The sequence below is a fragment of the Crinia signifera genome, chromosome 2 (assembly GCF_055691185.1).
Source record: "Crinia signifera chromosome 2, ASM5569118v1, whole genome shotgun sequence".
NCBI classification, from domain to species: domain Eukaryota; kingdom Metazoa; phylum Chordata; class Amphibia; order Anura; family Myobatrachidae; genus Crinia; species Crinia signifera.
Window position 1 is genome coordinate 89,667,749 of NC_139218.1, and position 20,048 is coordinate 89,687,796.

A 20,048-nucleotide genomic window follows, 5' to 3' on the forward strand; every position below is an offset into this window, starting at 1 on the left:
ACCCCCCACCCGGTAGACCGATCATATCGGCACGGGGGTCGCTCCTTCAACCGAGTGCAGTATATCTAGATTCTATTTTGCAGCCTCTCATCCAGGCCCATGACCATTTTTTACTTGACACATCAACCTTACTCAAGAAATTGAATAAAGTGGGCATGATCTCATCTGATGTATGGCTTGTCACAGCAGATGTGACAAGCCTTTACACCGTAATACCACATGAAGCAGGTCTGCAGGCAGTTAAACGCCTGCTGCTCAAACAACCAGACAGAGATTTAGCTATGGTAGATTTCTGGATGGAATTGTTGGAAGTCATTTTAACTAAAAATTTCTTTTTATTTGATGGTCAATACTTCCTGCAGTCTAAGGGGTGTGCAATGGGGTCCTCAGTGGCTCCTACCTATGCGAACATCTATATGTTTGATATTGAAGACGATTTATTTTTTTCAGATCCTAATATTTCATCTAGGATAATATTTTTTACTCGTTATATAGATGACCTCCTATTTTTTTGGAGGGGAGCCACTGATGACCTCATTGCACTTTTCGACAGGAATAACACCTCTGATAGTCCGGTAAAATTTACCTTTAAAATGAGCCAGTCGTGTATTGAATTTTTGGATGTCGCAATTTCAATTGTGGATTCTAAACTGGTTACCTCTGTGTTCTTTAAGAATACAGACCGTAACACCTTTTTGCATTGGCGTAGCTGTCACCCCACTAAACTGAAGCAAGGTTTGCCGTATTCGCAGATGCTGAGAATACACCGAATTAACAGCGATAGACAATCTGCTGCCATGCAAATAGATGAATTAATACGTAAATTTGTGTGTAGAGGGTATAAAATAGATTCCCTACTGGCCACTAAAAACCGTGTACTTCAGTTGGATAGACTCCAATTACTGGAGCCTAAACCCAAAAAAACTGCAGGAGAAGTGATACCCTGGGTAATGCAATACAACTCCTCTTCGGGAGGGATTACAAGTATTTCTAAAAAACTGTGGAACATAGTTCAAACTGATGAGACCCTGGGTTTGGGGAATAGTAGGCTTATGCCCTGCTACTCCAATTCCAGGAACTTACGCAGTATCCTAGTCAAATCCGATATTTCAGGTAGAGGCCTTGAGGTGCCCAAACATTTTTTGCATTTTAAAAAACCCGGCTGTTTTAAATGCCCCTGTACCACCTGTAAATTTCTGGTAACAGGTGACACATTTTTTCACCCACGTTTGGGGACTAAATTTAACATCAGACATCATCTGACATGCGAGAGCACGCACGTGGTCTACCTTATTGGGTGCCCGTGCGGGCTAGCGTATGTCGGCAAAACCAGCCGTAAATTTAAGGAGCGTATGGGAGCCCATCGCTCCTCGATTAGAGCTGCCCTTGCCTCTAAAATCAGCGACCAGCCGGTAGCAAGACATTTCTTGCAGGCCGGTCATAACCTGACCTGTTTAAAATATCGCATGATAGATCATGTGCCCCCCCTTAAAAGAGGGGGAGATAGGAATGCCCTGCTGCTTCGCAGAGAAGCATTCTGGATCCATAAATTAGATACCATCAATCCTCGCGGCCTGAATGACATGATGCCGCTATCATGTCTACTGGCCAGATAGGTCGAAAGGATTGGTATCAGATTGTGATTTTGATGTACATATCGAATATGTTGTCTCTCAAATCTAGTGCATCTAAAATTTATGATATTTTTCTATTTATGTATGATAATGTCGATGTCGATCTTATGTGTCGACTTGTTTGAACTTTAGATTTTTTCTACATAATGAATAGCTAGTTTGTGACTAGTAGCTGACTAACTGTGAGCTAATACGTATTACTGTGATTATGAGTTATTTAGCACTGTATGCTCCTTTGCTCAGTGTCCTTTTTGCTTTGTTTTAATTCACAGATATGGTCTCCTTGACGACCAGACGCTGGACGGGTCCTGACGTGACTCTGTCACCGATGTGCGCCGGCAGGATTGCAGGGCACTTACACGATGACGTCATCGGGACGCCGTACAGCGTGGATGGACGCCGAGGCGGCGCAATGTGCACGGGGTGGGGATATAAGGTAGGACTTTTTCATTTGTATTTTGTAATCTGAAGAAATTCCAACTGGAATGAAACGTTATTACGATACCTGACTTTGCCTGATTTATTTCGCTACGAGGGCCGCACGCCACGCAAACTACACATCCTCCTCTCCAGTGAGGGCACCGGGCGCAGCATTATTTTTAGGAGTGAGTGCCGGACCTGCTGTATTCTATATATATATATATATATATATATGTATGTATATATATATATATATATATATATATATATATATATATATGGCACACACATATATTCCGCAGCATTTTACAGAGAATTTTTGAACATTCACATCAGTCCCTGTCCCAGTGGAGCTTACAATCTATATTCATTACCACATATATACGCACACACAGACATTGTAGGGTTAATTTTGTTGGGAGCCAATTAACCTAGCAATATATTTTTGGATTGTGGGAGGAAACCGAAGTAAAACCACACAAGCACCGGGGTGAATATACAAACTCTGCACAGTAAGGGCCATGGTGGGAATCGAACCCATGACCTCAGTGCTGTAAGGCAGTAATGCTAACCATTACACCATCCGTGGAAAACGCCTGCTTTCCGAGCATAGTCTCTTTTTCAAATTGAAGACATTTAAGCCACAATACATTTTAGCAATTCTGTCCATCAACAACAAGGAGCATTCATTAATGAGATCAGTAAAAGTTCACATCCAGACAAGGAGAATGAAGGTAATTCAACACATAATGCCTAAAAACTACAAAAATTTAATGTTTTGCCAAGGTCATATCATTTTGTAAAAGTGCTGGAGGCTGATGTAAATAAATACAGGACCTGGCTTGAGCCCCAGTCAGAAATATATTTGAAGGCAAGATGTACTAAGCCTTATCAAGTGATGAAATGTCCTTATGATGTAAATTTAGGACAGCATTGTTCTTCTATAAAACCTATATGGCATCCTCTTATAGACCAGGTAGTCCAATAGCAGATGGTCATCTTCCATGTTTGGTTTATATTTCTCGACTACTACTGCCTCTGTTCTTCTCCGCTTCACCTGGGGTGGTGCTGTGGCGGGGTCAACTGCAGGAAACTGTGGAAGTGATAATACATAAAAGCATTTTATAAAGGTCCAGTGGCTTCAGAATGAGAAATTTTACAGTGACATGGTGTCAGACCAAAATACTAAATTATATACATTTGTAGACTATTTGATTTGCAAACTTTGGTGCTCAATTACCTCATAGCAACTTTAGTATTTTTAGGAACTTACTATAGTTACTATAGATTTCAGCACAGAAAATGACATTATCATCACAATAACCTGTACCTATAATAACCCACACCAGTAAAGGCAGCCATCTCGTAAATTCAGCTACCAATGTCCTAGGAACATGGTAGCATGACCCTGTTTGTCAGTGAGGTCACTGGTTTTTAGTGAACAGGCAGGCTACATTGTTATAAACATCAGCATAGTTTATAACATGATGAATGTGTGATTTATGTTGCTTTACTGTTCAGTTGCAGAACCCTAATGAAGAATTTATACTGTATATTCCAAAAATAAAGGACCTCTCCTCACTTCCAGGTGGCTGCATTCTAACGTCACAGCTCACCTACCTCAGGAGAATATGAAGCAAGGAATTCCCAGGGCCAGGTCACCAGTTGTACGGCCCACTGTTCTGTGCTCTCTCCACAGAGGAAAGAGTATAGAAATACTGTGGGGGATTTTTTTCTTTTTACAAGCAATAAGTGCACTAGGCTTATGTTAAATGACTGCGTATTTAGCTGAGATGTAAGTTTTTCTATTACATTTGTAAAACTAAACAAAACAGGTGAATAAGTCAAAGGTTTCCTTACGGGTGCCACACTTGGTGTAAACGTGATATCTGTATACAAGCGTTTTCTGGCAGCTTTAGGAGGTGTTTTTATATTCTCCACCTTTGATTTATCTGTAATGAAGAATACCGGTGAGCTCGTTTACACAGATAATAAGCAAAATACATCTTACTGTATTATACTTTCTATAAAGTAAAAATTCAAAACAAAAAATGAAGAAACACAATAGTTGGGAATAAATCCAACATCTTTCTGATTTGTACAGGGTGTCGGCAGTCAGAATACAGATGCCGGTGGGCACTGGAATGCTGACATTGATGTGAATGCCAACGCTGAATTCCCAAATGCTGGAAACCTGAATGGAAGTATGCGGAGAGGGTTAGCATGCATTATGTGGCAATGCAAGAGATAAAAATACATATTTTTCTACATGCAGGGTAAATATTGGCAGCTTTTGCATGTACTCTGGACAGCATTATTTTTATACTCCTCTTCTTAATCTTAAATCTACTCTAACAGCAGTTATTGAAGCAGGGAGTGATAGATTTATCCACACCTGTGCACCATGACTCCCGCAGAGCAGGAGACTCCTATTGTAATCATGGCTGATGACCAGAGAATAACTCTTTCAAATTAAGGTAACCTGGAGGTTGCCTGTATGGACGAGTCAGAGAACTTTTAATGCTCCCCTTATTTCTTATGCTATAAAAATGTCTGCAATGTTCTCTCCTGGATTTAGCAGTAAATTATGTAATTGTAGGACCTCCGTAACAATGCCATTACATACCTCCCAACAGTCCCGATTTTAGAGGGACAGTCCCGATTGTCAGGGCCTGTCCCGCTGTCCCACAGGCGGGCGGCAGTGTCCTGCGGTGTGTGGGGGCTGTTGGGAGTCGCCCCTGTCAGCTGCTAAGCAGCGGGGAATAAACGCTGTGCGCATGCGCACAGCGTCTATTCCCGCAGCCAGGGGGCTGGGGGCATGGCTTGAGGCTCACAAAGCCTCTGGGTCATGCCCCCAAAGCGGCAAAATGGGGGCGTGGCCTCGTGGGGAGCTTCGAGCATAGACCACGCCCCAAATTAGGCCACGCCCCCGAAAATTTCGGCGCGCAGCAGCAGCGTCCCGACTACTGAACTGCAAAAGTTGGGAGGTATGCCATTAGGCTCCCTCCCTCCCTGTTCCAAGGCACAACATTTATAAATGGAGGACTTTAGGCAAGTTCCCTCTTCTGCAGAGCTGGATTAAGGGAGGTTCACTGGGTACTTAACCAGGGCTCCCCTGTCTCTTAAGGGTGTCCCATCAAGCAATGCACTAAGCAATGTATACAGGCTTGTCTCTGTCTCTGCACTCCTCGGACGGCCTCTCACGTGGCACGATAGTTGCAGTGCTGCTGCTCCTAACAGAGAGAGCTCTCTGCATATCGCAGGCACCAGCAGAGGGAGCTACTGAGCAGCCGTAAAGATCAGCAGCAGCTCCAAGCTTACATGGACCCCAATATTGGTTGATGTCCTTCTGCCCTCTTTTGGTTAGTGATGTGTTTGTGTGTATACATGTATGTATTCAGTGTGAGTGTCTGATGTATGTATGTATGTATGTATTATTTATTTACAGTTTCAGCATATTCTGTGTGTGGTAGGGCATTCCATAAGGTGGGTGCTGCCCGACAAAAATCCTGCAAGTGTAAGTGGGAGCAAGTAATGATTGTGGATGAGAGACGCAGATCTTGTGCAGAGCGGAGAGGTCGGGTGGGAATATATTTTGAGATAAGCAAAGAGATATAAGTCAGTGTAGTCAGAGTGATGTCTTTGTATGTAAGTAGAAGTATTTTATATTGAAGACGGTAATATACAGGCAACCAATGGAGGGACTGGCAGAGCGGATCAGCAGATGATGAATATCTAGCCAGGAAGATCAGCCTTGCAGCTGCATTCAAAATAGTTTGTAGTGGTAAGAGTCTTTTCTCAGGAAGACCGGTAAGTAGGCCATGGCAATAATCAATGCGTGATATGAGTGCATGGATTAGAGTTATTGCCGTGTCTTGTGTAAGGTACAGACGAATTTTGGATATGTTTTTTAGATGCATGTAACACGATTTATAGACAGATTTAATGTGAGGAATGAAGGACAGTTTAGAGTTGAGGATGACCCCTAGGCAGCGAGCTTGTGGCGTAGGATTAATTGTTGTGTTCTCAACAATGATAGAGATATCAGGTTGGTAACTACTCTTGGCTGGTGGGAAGATAATTAATTCTGTTTTGGAAATGTTGAGTTTGAGGTGGCGAGATGATATCCAAGAAGAAATGGCAGAAGGACATTCAGAGACACGGAGCAAAACTGACGGTGACAATTTCTATGTACTGTATGTATGCAGTGTACGTATGTTGTGTATGTATTTATGCAGTCTATGTGGTGCATGTATGTGTATGCTGTGTTTGTGTATGTATTTATGCAGTCTATGTGGTGCATGTATGTGTATGCTGTGTTTGTGTATGTATGCTGTGTGTGCTATACAGTATGTATGTATATAGCCCCAAAAAGCAGCAGTACATTGAATTAGATTTAAAGGGGTAAATATAATAAGATTGGAGTTCTGTTGAAGATGGGATGTTGCCCATAGTGACCAATCAGATTCTATTATCTTCTAGTACAGTGATTCGCAAACTTCTTTGAATCACGGCATCCTAGAGCATCAAAATATTTTCAAGGCACCCCTAGGCCAAATGCTTCTTATTGAGAAATTCAGAAAAAGAATATTAAATTAAGTGCATTGTGTTTATATGTCCCATTTATCTAGTGAGGGACAGGATTTGCTCCTGTTTGTCCACATATATTATGATTGGCAGCCACCAGCACTGGTTTTGCCTGGTACATTGACCATAAATGATTTGAATTGATCTTTGTCCACCAACCCAAGGCACCCCTGCAAGTGTCCTGAGGCACCCCAGGGTGCCTAGGCACACAATTTGGGAACCAATGTTCTAGTAGGTACTGTATGGATAGTATAATCTGATTGGTTGCTATGGGCAAAGTCCCATCTTCAATAGAACTTCCATCTTAGTAAATTTATCCCTAAATTGTAAAGAAGATTATGTGTAAGATGCTGTCATATCTCATCAGTCTAATCCATGTTTGTATGCAATGCCTATGTACATATAGATTGGGCATGTGCCGGGATCACACTGCGCACGCACCAAGATACTGTCATGTTCTTGCTTACAGGCCCTGCTCCAGTTTGCTTGGTAAGCTGCAAGGATCTCAGCTTACTGAGCGCCTGTGACTCTGCCCCACCAACCTGCTGAATACATGCCCCGCACCCCCCTCGCCAATTCCCCTCACTCCTATGGGAGGGGATGTGTAACCAAAACACATCCCCTCACATGCCTCCACTGCAGGAGAAATCATTTGATGGTCACCGACCACATGATTTATCCTGGCTTTACAAATAGAAGTCAGTGGTGAACTGACTTTTTTATTTGCGAGCGCCGGGACAAAGACGGGGCTTGTGGCTGACATCCTGTGACGTCAACCGCCTTCCCCCAGCACACATCATCCCCATCCCCCGCATACCCATGGGAACGCCCAGCTTTTTCATGGGGATGCCCATAGATCGATGGGCGTTCCCATGGACGATCCTCGTCCCCACCGCTTTCTGCCCCGATCCTTGTGAACGGCTTGGTGACTATGCACTATCACTTGTGATGATTAGCGATTCCATAGCCTTAACATTTGCTACTATGAAGACATGTGCAGTACAAGCATGAATCAGGCCATAAGTACTATTGCCAATATTCAACCCACCTATGGTTATTTTTAATTCCATACAGACATCGGTCTTCAAGTCTGTCTCTGATGTTCCCAAGATCGGTCTCTGATGTTCACCAGCTTTAACAGAAGGCTCCTCTACTATTACTGCCTCAATGCTCCTTCGCTTTGCTGGCGGTGGCACTGTGGAGGGGTCCACTACTGGAATCTGTGGATGTGACAATACATAAAAGCATTTTAAAAAGCTTCTGAGTGAGATCTTTTACAGGGACATGGTATCAGACAAGAATACTAGTATATATACACACTTGGGGACTATTTCATTTCCAAACTTTGGTGCTCAACAGTCTCATAGCAACTACAGTATTTTTAAGAACTTTGCTTACCTGATAGTATATACATTGTACTTAAAATAACATTTTGAATAGTTACAACTAATGCGGGGTACACACCAGGACGACCCGCTCACGATGCACATCGTGAGCGGGTCGTCAGTGTTTGTTCCGACCCGCTCACGATGACGCGGGGCGCATGACCCGCTCACGATGTGCACCGTGAGCGGGTCTGATCCGATGGCGACCCGCACCCGGGAGTATGGTCTTTATTCAGATCCTACCTGCTGCAGGTAGGATCTGAATAACGGCAGACCGACCCACGGGACCGCGTATTGGATCGGTATCGGTCCACACCAGGACAGAAACGGGCCCAATCACCACACAATCTACATCCAATCGGTCGGAATTGGATCTAGATTGATGGGATCAGACCCTTGTCGTCCTGGTGTGTACCCAGCATTACTACAGAGTTCATCACAGAAAATTACATTTTCATCACAATAACCTGTATCTGTAACTCACACTCAGTAAAGGCAGCCATTTTGTAAATTCAGCTACCAATGTCCTAGGAACATGGTAGCATGACCCTGTTTCTCAGTGAGGTCACTGGTTTTTAGTAAACATACAAACTGCATTGTTATAAACATCAGCATAGTCCATAACATGATGAATGTGTGATTTATGTTGCTTTACTGTTCAGTTGCATAACCCTAATAAAGCATTGATACTGTATATTCCAAAATAAAGGACCTCTCCTCACTCCTCACTTCCAGGTGGCTGTATTCTCACGTCACAGCTCCCCTGCCTCAGGAAAATATGAAGCAAGGAAGTTCCCAGGGCCAGGTCACCAGTTGTGAATGTACGGCCCACTGTTCTGTGCTCTCTCCACAGAGGAAAGAGTATAGAAATACAGAGGGGGATTTTTCTTGATTTTTACAAGCAAGAAGTTCACTAGTCTTATGTAAATTAAAATATTTCTATGTAAAATGACTTCACCTGTAGCTGAGATGTATGTTTTTCTAATGTAAAACTGAACAAAACCGGTGAATAGGAGGCAGGTTTCTTTACAGGTTCCCTCAGGGGTGCCACTTTTGCTGCAAAGGTCATATCTGAGTATCTGGCAGCTTTAGGAGGTGCTGTTATTTTCTTCACCTTTGATTTATCTGTAATGAAGAATACCGGTGAGCTCATTTACACAGAAAATAAGCAAAATATATCTTACTATACTTACAAGAAAGTAAAAATTCAAACCAGAAAAAAAATGAATAAACACAATTTATAGTTGGGCATGTCACTACATCCAATATCGATCTGATTTGTACAGGGTGCCGGCAGTCAGAATACAGATGCCAGTGGACAGAAGACTGGTGCTGGAAAGCTGACATTGATGTGAATGCCGACTCTGTAAAAATCCTAACTGCTGACATCCTTAATGTAAGTATGCGGATAGGGTTAGTGTGCATTATGTGGCAATGCAAGAGATGAGTATACAGCAGTGGCGTAGCTATAGCTCCGCAGCTCCCACGGTGGCGGGGAGGCGCAGAGAACCTGTGGGTGACGGGGGTCTGCGGGGCTATAGCTACCACTTACCCGCTGCTGTCCGGCCGCATCTGCCTGTCATGGTCCCGTGTCTCCCGGCGCCGGCTCCTGCTGCTATAATGAAAACGGACTCTTAGAAAATGGCTGCCCCCATACTGCAGACAGTTTTCTGTCTGCAGTATGGGGGCAGCCATTTTCTAAGATTCCGTTTTCATTATAGCAGCAGGAGCCGGCGCCGGGAGAGACGGGACCGTGACAGGCAGATGCGGCCGGGCAGGTACGTCGAGGGGGTCGAGGGGAGGGGGGCGCCGAAAAATATGCGGCGGGGGAGCGACAATTAGGTAGTTACGCCACTGGTATACAGTACAGTCCCACTCTTTGCTAGCAGTTATGGGATCAAAATATATTTAGAACAGTGCAGAGCAACAGAACACAGAAGATAGAGCAATTGTGAAATCCAGAATGAGGCCGGATGTTGAACCTGCACCGATCATGTCCAAGACGCAGAGGTACATGGAATTAGATTCTAAGGGGTAAATTTACTAATACCCCTTTTAGACCAAAACGCCGGGTCGCACCCGGCTTTTTGGACCCTGGTTGAAGCCGGGTGCGACCCGGCGTTTAGGGGCATTTACACCGGACGGGCTTAAACGCCCGCACCCCCCTCCCGCCCCTTCCCGGCGCTTGAAGATGACAGCGCAATGTCATCTTCAAGCGCCGATCGACGCCGCCGTACCCGGAACGCTGCTGGGGGCAGCCCAGCACTAAGGTAAGCTGGTAGGCTGCCCCCAGTCCCTGCACGAACCCCCCCCCTGCCATTGGACAGGAGGTGAATGGATGCCGCACACAGGCATCCATTCACCTCCCTCCCCCGCCAACACTGCTGTCTGCAGAGTATAGCAGACAGCAGCGCCGGCTGTCAGTGTCAGACTGACAATCCGTCCAAGCTGCGGTCCGCAGGTTGGACGTTCCCCATTCATGTAAATGGGAGCCGGGTCATCCGACCCCCCGTTCCCATTTACACCGCCCTCTACCCAGGTCCTAGCCGTGTTCTACCCAGGTCAGGACCTGGGTAGAAGTCCCGTGTAAAGGGACACGGCGTTAGGGATTTACACCGCCGAAGATCCAGGTCTGACCCGCCGCTGACCCGGATTTTTCGGCGGTGTAAAAGGGGTTTAAGATGGGAGTTTTGTTGAAGATGCTATGTAGACTATAGCCTTCAATCAGATTCTATTATCTTCTAGAAGGTACTAAATAAATAAGAACTCTAATCTGATTGCGTATAGGCTGTGTATGTGTACGCAGTTTCAGTCTGACTTTGCCAGGGTTCCAGTGCCCTTGTAGTTTCTATTCTGGGCAGCCGCCTTACTTGTGATGATTCCATAGCCTAAACCTTTGCTTTAGTGAAGGCATGTGCAGTACAAACATGATCCCTAATTACTATTGCCAATATGCCGCCCATGTGATAGAAATAGTGTTCTTAGCAATATAGATGACTAGAACACATAGCATAAGTATTAGTTTTCTAGCAGCAGAATACAACCTGCCAGTGGCGTTGCAGTGAGGATCAGCATGTATGAGTAAATGCCCGGCCATGTAATAAGAAGAGGAAGCAATTACAGCTACTCTGATAAACACTATAGAAGACTGGACAGTAAAGGGCAGGTATTGGTTATGGCTGAAATATAAGCACCAATGAATTACAGGTCCTTTGAGTTTAAGGACTGTGCGCATTACCTGCTGGCTTGGAAATCTGCTTAATCTCTGTAGAACATGTCGCCTGTAAGCCCGATGAAGCCTCATCAACAGCTTTTTGGCGCTTGAGAGCCTTTTCCTGCATAATCTCCGCAAACGTCTTTACTCTCACATGTTCTACTGATTTTGATGCGTCACTGATCGCTTTTAAATTCAAAATGGTCTTCTTTTTTGGTCCGACATTGCGGCCAAAAGTATTGTCCTTGCTGGACATTTTATCACTGCTGCTTGGCAGGGTAATACCTGCGGCGCGTCCACAACTCTCTACAGAAGAGATGGTAAAGAAATGGAATTAATGATGAAACAAATCTTGACAACACATTGGTTAATATTATCTGCATTAATTTGTTATGTGTGACGTGCTATGGCCAGATGACTCAGCCTTCACCATGTTCTTGGCGTTATTGTGCTCGTTAAGCAGTAACCTGTAATTATTATGATTCTGTAATGATGTAGTTACATTTTCCTGGTAATGTTTAGGTGCAGGGACCAGGGGCGTAGGGAGGGTGGAGCACAAGCTCTAGGCGCTAAGAGCTCCAATGGCACAAATGCAGGGCAGGCGGCAGTTGCAGAGCCGGACAGACAGCGCTGCCCTCTCTCTCTCTCTACCGCCCCCCTCTCCCCCCATCCACTTTGGCGCTTACAAACGCACATATGGGATATATATATATATGCAGGGGTCACAGGTGGGCACTTGACTTGATTTGACATCATGCAAGTCAAGTACTTTACAAACATAGGTTGGTGCCCCGACGTTTCAATGCTGATGTAGGCATCAACTGATTACAACATGGGCCCTTGATAAAAATGCCTACATCGGCATTGAAACGTCGGGGCACCAACCTATGTTTGTAAAGTACTTGACTTGCATGATGTCTGAATAACCTGCTTTATATACAAACAAAAACTTCATTTACAGGACCCTTTGAGTGCCGCAAGTCTTCCAAAAACTTGCATTTACCTTGTTGGAGGCACCTGGGCAAACTACAGCAAATTGAGGAGAGTGCCGGATCACCAGGAATTATATATATATATATATATATTTAATACAATCACACCTTTAAAACGAGTGCTGGTCTATCTCCTTCCCTTCTGCAAGGTTGGGTAAGTGCTGTCTCTATCAATTGCTATTTTTGGACCCTGCACCACTGTTGCTTTAAGATATATGAGTGTATGTGTGTTATTGAAAATAGCGGCAGACAGGGCTAAGCTAAGCTGGGCAGAGCAGGGAGCGGGCAGGGATTGCAGGCTCCAGTCCCACTTGGCAACAAGCTATTTTAGTCCCCCTTAGGCAACGAGCAATTTCAGTCCCCCTTGGCATCGAGCATGAACTTCCTAGCAATGAGCATGTAGGTAAGTGGCACTTATGTGTAATGGGCATTATGGTTTGTTATATAGTATGTAATGGGCATCAGGTGTGGGGCATGTGGCTTTATGTGTATAATGGGTATTACAAATTTTGCTAAAATGTGCAATGGGCATTACGGTGTGTGGTATAATGTCAGGCCACACCCCCTTTTTGCCGTGCAAGAGCCACGCCTACTTCAAATCGGGAAAGGGGGGGGGCAAGCGAAACATGCCCTGAGCACTGTGGCACCTAGCTACACCACTGGCAGAGACTCGCATTGAAGCCAAGATCTATGCTATATGCCATCAAATAGTATGGAATGATCTAATGTTGCATCATGTACAACATGTATTTCAGAATAACAGTGCATCCAATCAGGGCAGTAGAGCAGTGGTTCCCAACCCTGGTCCTCAAGTACCCCATCAGTGCACGTTTTCCAGGTCACCCTGCAGGTGCACTCATTATTCAGGCACATTTGAAAAGATCAGAGGTGGAGCTAATTATAGCACTTGTGATTCTGTGTGGAGACCTGCAAAACATGCACTGTTGGGGGTACTTGAGGACCAGGGTTGGGAACCACTGTAGTAGAGGGACCCAGGTACTGTGGTGCATGGCCTAATCATGGAAGGCATGGTCATCCTTAGAATAAAATTGAGAAACAAATAGCACTTAAAGCACCTCCCTGGCCACACTGCAGTTGAGTAGAGCTGATGCTGCCCCACTGGGCCCCACTCGAGGAAGGCGGTGTGTGTACTGAGTGCAGGGATGTGTGAGGACCACAGGATAATAGTGACAGAAGCCACATTGAGTGCAGGAGGGATGAGGGTAATGAATTGGAGGTGACAGAGGCCACAATCATTGTGGGGGAGGTGTGTCAGGGCATGATTGGGGGTGACGGGCAACATTTAGTTCAGTGGTGTGTGATGAACATAGGTTGGGATGATGGGGGACATACTTTTTGTAGGGGTATGCGCAGGCCACATTGTGTAAAGTAGTGAGTGTGGGGGGGATATATGAAGGATAATGGGCAGGGGCGGATTTAGGGGTCAAGCCGTCCCCAGGCACAACATTTTTGTCCGCCCCCCACCACCCCCATATTAGGCGTGTGGCGTGATACAGGACACACACCCTGCACATCACCTACTGTACCGTGGCAGCCTCCTGTGCCACTACTGAGGGCTCCCAGGTAGGGATGGCCGCCGACCATCGATGATTCAAAATCATCTATGGTTCATGGCCGATGTTGAATACTTTTGCCATCGATGGGGGAGAACCAGATGGTTTCTTTCCATCGATGGAACAGCAAAAGGTACTTGTTTCCTAGCACGGCGCCCATCGCATACCATCGCATGCCTTAATTATTGGTATGCGATGGTATATGATGGACCCGATTTTAGGGTCCTAAGAGCCCCACTGTACAATTTTTAAATCGCATCTCATCGCATGCCATTAAAATGGCATGCGATGCGATCGATGCGATCAAAATGATGATTTAATTGCACATTATATAGTGTGGCGAGCGCAACGAGCCACCAAGCCCAAAGTGTGGCGAGCGGACGCGTAATACATGCAAAGTTATCCACGTCCCCTCTCGGGGCTCGATACGCTCGCCATGCTTCGGGCTCGATGCGCTCGCCACACTATATAGAATCAACTCCCCGCCGACGTGGATAGTGGGCGTATGAAAATGTCGGAGGACGCGTACCGCCGTCCCTCGCTTGCTCGCTACGCTTCGAGTTGGCATTTTTATTATGGCAGTGACGTTACCAATGGGTGTGCATATAACATACTAATTACCCATCAGGGTGATTGTACAATGAAATCATCGTTTTTATTGCATTGATCGCATCGCATCGCATGCGATCTGGTCGTGGGCGCCGTGCTAGGAAACAAGTACCCAACAAAACAATGTTTTGCTTTTTTTTTTCTTCAAAGTGCCGGGACACGGAGCATAGCTCCTTCCCCAGACACCCGAGAAGCCCCGCCCCCATGTTTTGATTGGCCCACATGCCAATCAATCAAACACAATGGATGACCATCGATATGTAAAAATATCGATGGTCAGCCATTGCATAGTTTAGCACTATCGATGGGCAGTTGCAGAATTCCCATTGATGGCAACCATCAATGGCAATGGAAACGATGGCCATCCCTACTCCCAGGCCGCGTGCAGCACACACTGCCCTCTGCTCCCACTCACACAGGAGACATTCTATCACAACTCGGGGCCCGCTCCCACCACCCCGCACACCCTCTTCACCCAGCATGAGGCTGTGTATCACTGCAGGCTCCTTTCTTCAGTGGGGTCCTTCTCTCCGGTGACCCGTGAGAGGAGGGGAATGCGTTGCCACCCCAGCGCAGCCCTGCAGAGATCGCCCCTCCCCAAACTCTCTTCAGGAACCCCTTCCCCCATGAAGCTCCTCTCCTGGGCCCAGCTGTTACCCAGGGGCGCTTGCCACTTGTCACGTTTCGTGAGCTTGGTGAAGCACCAGCCAGAGTATAACGGAGGCTGGGTGCTTTGATGTAGGGCTGTTGCATGAACGACAGAGCGGAGTGAAGCAATTGGATAAAATTAAACCTTTTTTAATGAAGATACTGCGTTACAAATTATATGATGATGGCACAATAATATAACTGTAGATATTGGATGAATGAGACAATAATAATAATTTGTTGAAGAAGATTGAGAAGGATGGCAAATGAAGAAGTTGTTGGAAGGATTGAAGATATTGATGATTTGAAGAATAATAATGAAGGATTGAAATAAGATGAAGTCAAGTGGAAGGGATCTTGCTGATTGAGGTCGTGGCTGCTATGATATCAGGGATACTGGCCACGGATGATGACCGTCAGGAACAGAAGGAGGAAGATGACACCTTTGGGGTGTTTAACCTTGTCCTTGTATCCTTAGAGGCGGTAAAGAAGATTCCATGGTAGAATATGGTTTAGGCAGGGGATGACCAGCAGGAGTAGATAAAGAGAAGACTTCACCCAGAGGATAGGAGTCAGCCTGCAGCGGAGACTGCAGGGATTGCCAGGGATGCACGGAGATGCTATCTGGTGGACAACATTGTACTGACTGCCGGTCTGGCCCGGCTAGTCAGTATTTAAGTGCTGAGCAGGATGATGATTGGCCGCAGGAGTGACATCACGGCTGGAGCTGCGAAGTATAGGTTCTGGGAACCAACAAGATGGCTGCCGCCCGTTGTGGCGACACAAACCAGCCGGCGAGGAATACTACGCGGCGGCCCCAGCCTGAGGCCTAGAAGGACGCGGACGCCATCGTGGCGGATCGCGCCTCACGCTACCCTGAGCCAGCACGCCAGGACCCTGCACACCAGAACCGACACCCGGCAAAGGGACACGGAGCCCGACGGGTGACAGAATGTAGCAAGTCGGCGCTGGCATCAGAAGTGGAGGTGAGCGCCAGAGCAGAGGGCATAGCGTCAGAGCACAGCAGGTCTGAAACAACACAGGGAGCAACGGTGGCTGCAATGGTGGTCGTGACACCACTTACACGCTGCACTTACATGCAGTTTGCGTATCCGCCGGCCAAAGAGTGACAGGTGCCAGCATGTGTGCCCTAGGCTCCACTCTCATGTGCTGGCTCCCCCTGATGCCGCTGTCCGATTCAAATGCAGCAGTGACAGCCAGCTGCACACAGCACACACCAGGCAACCCCAGCACCCCGGCATACATGCACAGGGGCAGCCGGGATCACTGCCACAGAAAGCTCCTCTCCTGGCTGCTGCGTGCAGTCAGATCGGAGCGCTCCTCTCTGGCTGTGTGAGTGGGAGGAGGGGCCAGTGTGTGAGCAGCCTCCGTCTCTCCTGTCACGCTGGCTGCTGCCGCCACACACACCCCTCACACTCTCTCTTACATGGTGTGGTTGCTTACGTTCTGCCCATGGGCAGGCCCATACACACTTGTAGATTTTCATTTCAAAAGACTTTGCCAAAATCTCTGATAGATTTATCTTTCACCAAAGTAGTGTGTACACACTGAGCCATTTTCCCCAAAGAGAAAAATATTTTCAGGTGGCAAAAGACTTTGCTGAAAATCTTTCATTATAAGGCTATTTACATAATGGGCGGGGTTTAGGGCCCATTTTATTCACTGCATTTCTGTTCTTGGGGCCTGATTCAGAGCTGATCATTGGGCTGCGTATATTCAGAGCCCAGTGATCAGGTAAATGCAGGGCCAGCGCCACCACTAGACAGCTTTAGGTATTTCCCTAGGGTGCCAGCCACTGGAGGGCGGCATTTGGGAGCAGCTTCCCTACTTCGTTGGAGCCAGGTGAGCGTTGCCCCACACCAGCTCCCCCAAACGAGCATCAACCCCCCCCCCCCCCCAGACTTGGAGGAGGTAGCCGCATCAAGCTTCCCCCCACCCCTGGATTCGGCGGCCGCAGGGGCCGCTTCACCCCCTGGACTCGGAGGGGTGGCCGCATCAAGCCCCCCCACTTGGCGGTGGCTGCTTCACCCCCACCCCTGGACTCGGTGGCGGCCACCACATCACCTCTCCCCCCGGTGAGCAACGAGCCCCCCCACCTCCCCCACCTGGGGCTATGTGGTGTGTTGCACTGGCCCTGGGTAAACGCCGCCCCATGCGGCACCGACCAGGGTGAGATCCCACCCACCTACAAGGCTGCGATTTAATTTGCTGCCCTGCACATAGGTAGAAACAAAACAAACATACATTGGTGGGCAGTGGTGCCAGTTATATATACATTGCTGGCATGTGCCAGCAATGTATACATTACTGGCTTATACATCACATTGGTGGGCAGTGGTGCCAGTTATATATACATTGCTGACATGTGCCAGCAATGTATACACTACTGGATAATACATAACGTTGGTGGACAGCGGTGCCAGTTATCTATACATTGCTGGCATGTGCCAGCAATGTATACATTACTGGGCACTGGCTTATACATTATGTTGGTGGGCAGTGGTGCCAGTTATATATACATTGCTGGCATGTGCCAGCAATGTATACACTACTGGATAATACATAACGTTGGTGGGCAGTGGTGCCAGTTATCTATACATTGCTGGCATGTGCCAGCAATGTATACATTACTGGGCACTGGCTTATACATTACGTTGGTGGGCAGTGGTGCCAGTTATATATACATTGCTGGCATGTGCCAGCAATGTATACATTACTGGCTTATATAGTACATTGGTGGGCAGTGGCTTTTTAATAACATTGGTGGCCAGCAGTGCCAGTAATATATACATTGCAGTCATGTGCCAGCAATGTGTATACTACCGTACTGGCATAAGAATTTCATTGGTGCCAGTAATATATACATTGCTGGCACATGGCAGCAATATATATATTACTGGCTTAAAAATCGAAAACATTGGTGGCCAGTGGTGCTCCGTGTGGAGCAGGGCGAGGGGGGCGGGGCGTCAGCAACAAGCCCTGGGCGGCTGAAGTTTAACACAGTGCTGGGGGACCAGCGCGGTGGAGCAGGGCGGGGCATCATCAGCAAGCCCCGGGCGGATGAACATGGAGCTGGGAGGACGTTGCCGGGGGACCAGCGCGGTGGACGCCGTGAGTATGCAGCAGGGGGAGGGAGCAGGGCGGTCCGCCCGGCTGAGAGTGGCTAATCTTTCAGCCTGGCGGCCGCACACGCACAGCGCGATGATGGATGAGAAACCATCCATCATCGCTGCTGCACCAGTGGGGGAACAAACGGCCAGAGAGGGCGCTGCAGCAGTGTGCTGAGGGTCAGGCTGCGGCTCTCTGTCCCGTGCACCCAGCGCCAGCACCGAGCCACACACAGAGGTCACATTATATTATTACTGTATATGCTGTATATAGGCCAGATCATTTTTCTAGTACCTAATGATGACTGATATTTTACCTATTCCTGCAGTATGCTCTGATCCTTGGGGCAGGTAATTCTCCCACTATAAATGTGAAGTTTAAACTCTTCTAAAAATTCTCCTACGATGCTGTATGCTTGTGCTGCTCTGAAGTAACTTCAGACAAAATGGAGACCTAGTGGACAGGGCAGCATTGTGATGTCACCATGTCGCTCAGGCAACCAACCAATCAGCTCATAGCTGTTATTTTTCAAACACAGCCTGTAACATGGCAGTTACAGGTAGGAGCTGATTGGCTGGTACTTTGGGGCAGATGTATTAAGTGATAAACTGGTCAGTGTTAATGCACCAGCCAATCCGCTTCCAATTGTCAATTGCTTTTCTACATACGGTATGTGAGTAACATATGTTTCACAGAATAAAAGTGTAAGGACTCTGTTACTAATACCACTGTCATACCTGCATCAGTGGCCAGGGCCGTTTCTAGAGGCAGCAGCCCGGGGCGCCCGGCAGCTCCCCCCCGCCGCCTCCCTTCCTCCCCCTCTCCCCGGCCACCACAGGCTCAGCTGATTTCCCAGGGGAGGGGAGGAGAGCGCATCGCGCATCTCTCCTTCCCCTCGCTCACTGTGTCACTGGGCTGTCAGCCAATCAGAGCTTGCGGGCCAGCAGCCAATCAGGAGCCAGCCCGTGAGGTATGAATGGCTGACGGCACAGATACACAGTGAAGGGAAGGAGAGACGCGCGATGCGCTCTGCTCCCCTCCCCAGGAAGGCAGCAGCACCATCAGCACCAACACCAGTGATGGCAGCGGCGGGGGACTGGAGGGGGAGACCCAGGGCCACAGTGAGTTGTGCTGCTTGTGGCACTTTGGGGGCATATGTGTGGCACTGTGGGGGCATATCTGGCACTGTAGGGCAGGGATGGGGAACCTTTTTTGTGCCAAGGGACATTTGTATGGGGAAATAAAAATCCTTCGGGGGCCATATTTAAAAATTTCTCATACAAATTGTCCTACTGCAGTCGTCCCACGCTCCGGCGGCTGCTGCTGACTAGGACTGACAGTCTCCGGCTGCTGTTGATTAAGAGGAATCTCGCGAGAACTACCAACCTCTCGCGAGATTTCCCCTGTACTTGACTCCCGGCAAAGCTGCCAGGCGGGTGGGAGGGCCACTCAGACCGGCTACGGGGGCCGCATACGACCCTGGGCCTGAGGTTCCCCACCCCTGCTGTAGGGGCATATCTGTGCCACTGTGGGGGCATATCTGTGCCACTGTGGGGGCATATCTGGCACTTTGAGGGCATATGGAGCTCTTCTGAGTGATAGCTTTTACTGTCTAGTCTAGTGTGTAGTGTATGGGGCTTAAGTCCTCACAACAGGTGTATACAGTATAGAGCAGGGCTGGGCAACACCAGCGCTCCAGATGTTGATGAACTACACATCCCAGCATGCCTTGGATCAGTTTAAGCATGGCCACATAGCAAAACTAATGCAAAGCATCCTGGAATGTGTAGTTCATTAACATCTGGAGGGCCGGTGTTGCCCAGCCCTGGTCTAGAGTATGTACATTCTATGTAATA

The 20,048-nt window shown here is 47.4% G+C and overlaps 2 protein-coding genes and 1 long non-coding RNA gene across 3 annotated transcripts in view; 2 read left to right on the plus strand and 1 right to left on the minus strand.

Moving 5' to 3' along the window:
* The window catches only part of LOC146059909 (uncharacterized), a 130,085-nt gene extending 125,466 nt beyond the window's left edge, over positions 1 to 4,619 (plus strand). Inside the window, exon 4 of the long non-coding RNA XR_014470335.1 lies at positions 4,159 to 4,619. This is a non-coding gene — a long non-coding RNA (uncharacterized LOC146059909). The remainder of the gene's footprint in view (positions 1 to 4,158) is intronic.
* Positions 2,842 to 18,621, minus strand: LOC146059903 (uncharacterized). The gene is made up of 6 exons (XM_083172553.1): positions 18,509 to 18,621; positions 11,265 to 11,546; positions 8,985 to 9,151; positions 7,690 to 7,861; positions 3,915 to 4,006; positions 2,842 to 3,147 (listed from the first exon to the last, which is right to left on the minus strand). The coding sequence occupies exons 2-6, from the start codon at positions 11,494 to 11,496 to the stop codon at positions 2,977 to 2,979; spliced, it is 834 nt and encodes a 277-aa protein (XP_083028679.1). The 5' UTR covers positions 11,497 to 11,546; positions 18,509 to 18,621; the 3' UTR covers positions 2,842 to 2,976.
* Positions 18,033 to 20,048, plus strand: part of LOC146059907 (uncharacterized) — an 80,127-nt gene continuing 78,111 nt past the window's right edge. Inside the window, exon 1 of the mRNA XM_083172564.1 lies at positions 18,033 to 18,195. The gene's annotated coding sequence lies outside the window, so the exon portion shown is untranslated. The remainder of the gene's footprint in view (positions 18,196 to 20,048) is intronic.

Coding starts and splice junctions, on each gene's coding strand:
- LOC146059903 (XM_083172553.1), bottom strand. CDS start 11,496: ATGTCCAGCAAGGACAATACTTTTGGCCGCAATGTCGGACCAAAAAAG. Junction 9,152..11,264: donor GCAGATTTCCAAGCCAGCAG/GTAATGCGCACA, acceptor TCTTCATTACAG/ATAAATCAAAGGTGAAGAAA. Junction 4,007..7,689: donor GGAATTAAAAATAACCATAG/GTGGGTTGAATA, acceptor TCTTCATTACAG/ATAAATCAAAGGTGGAGAAT.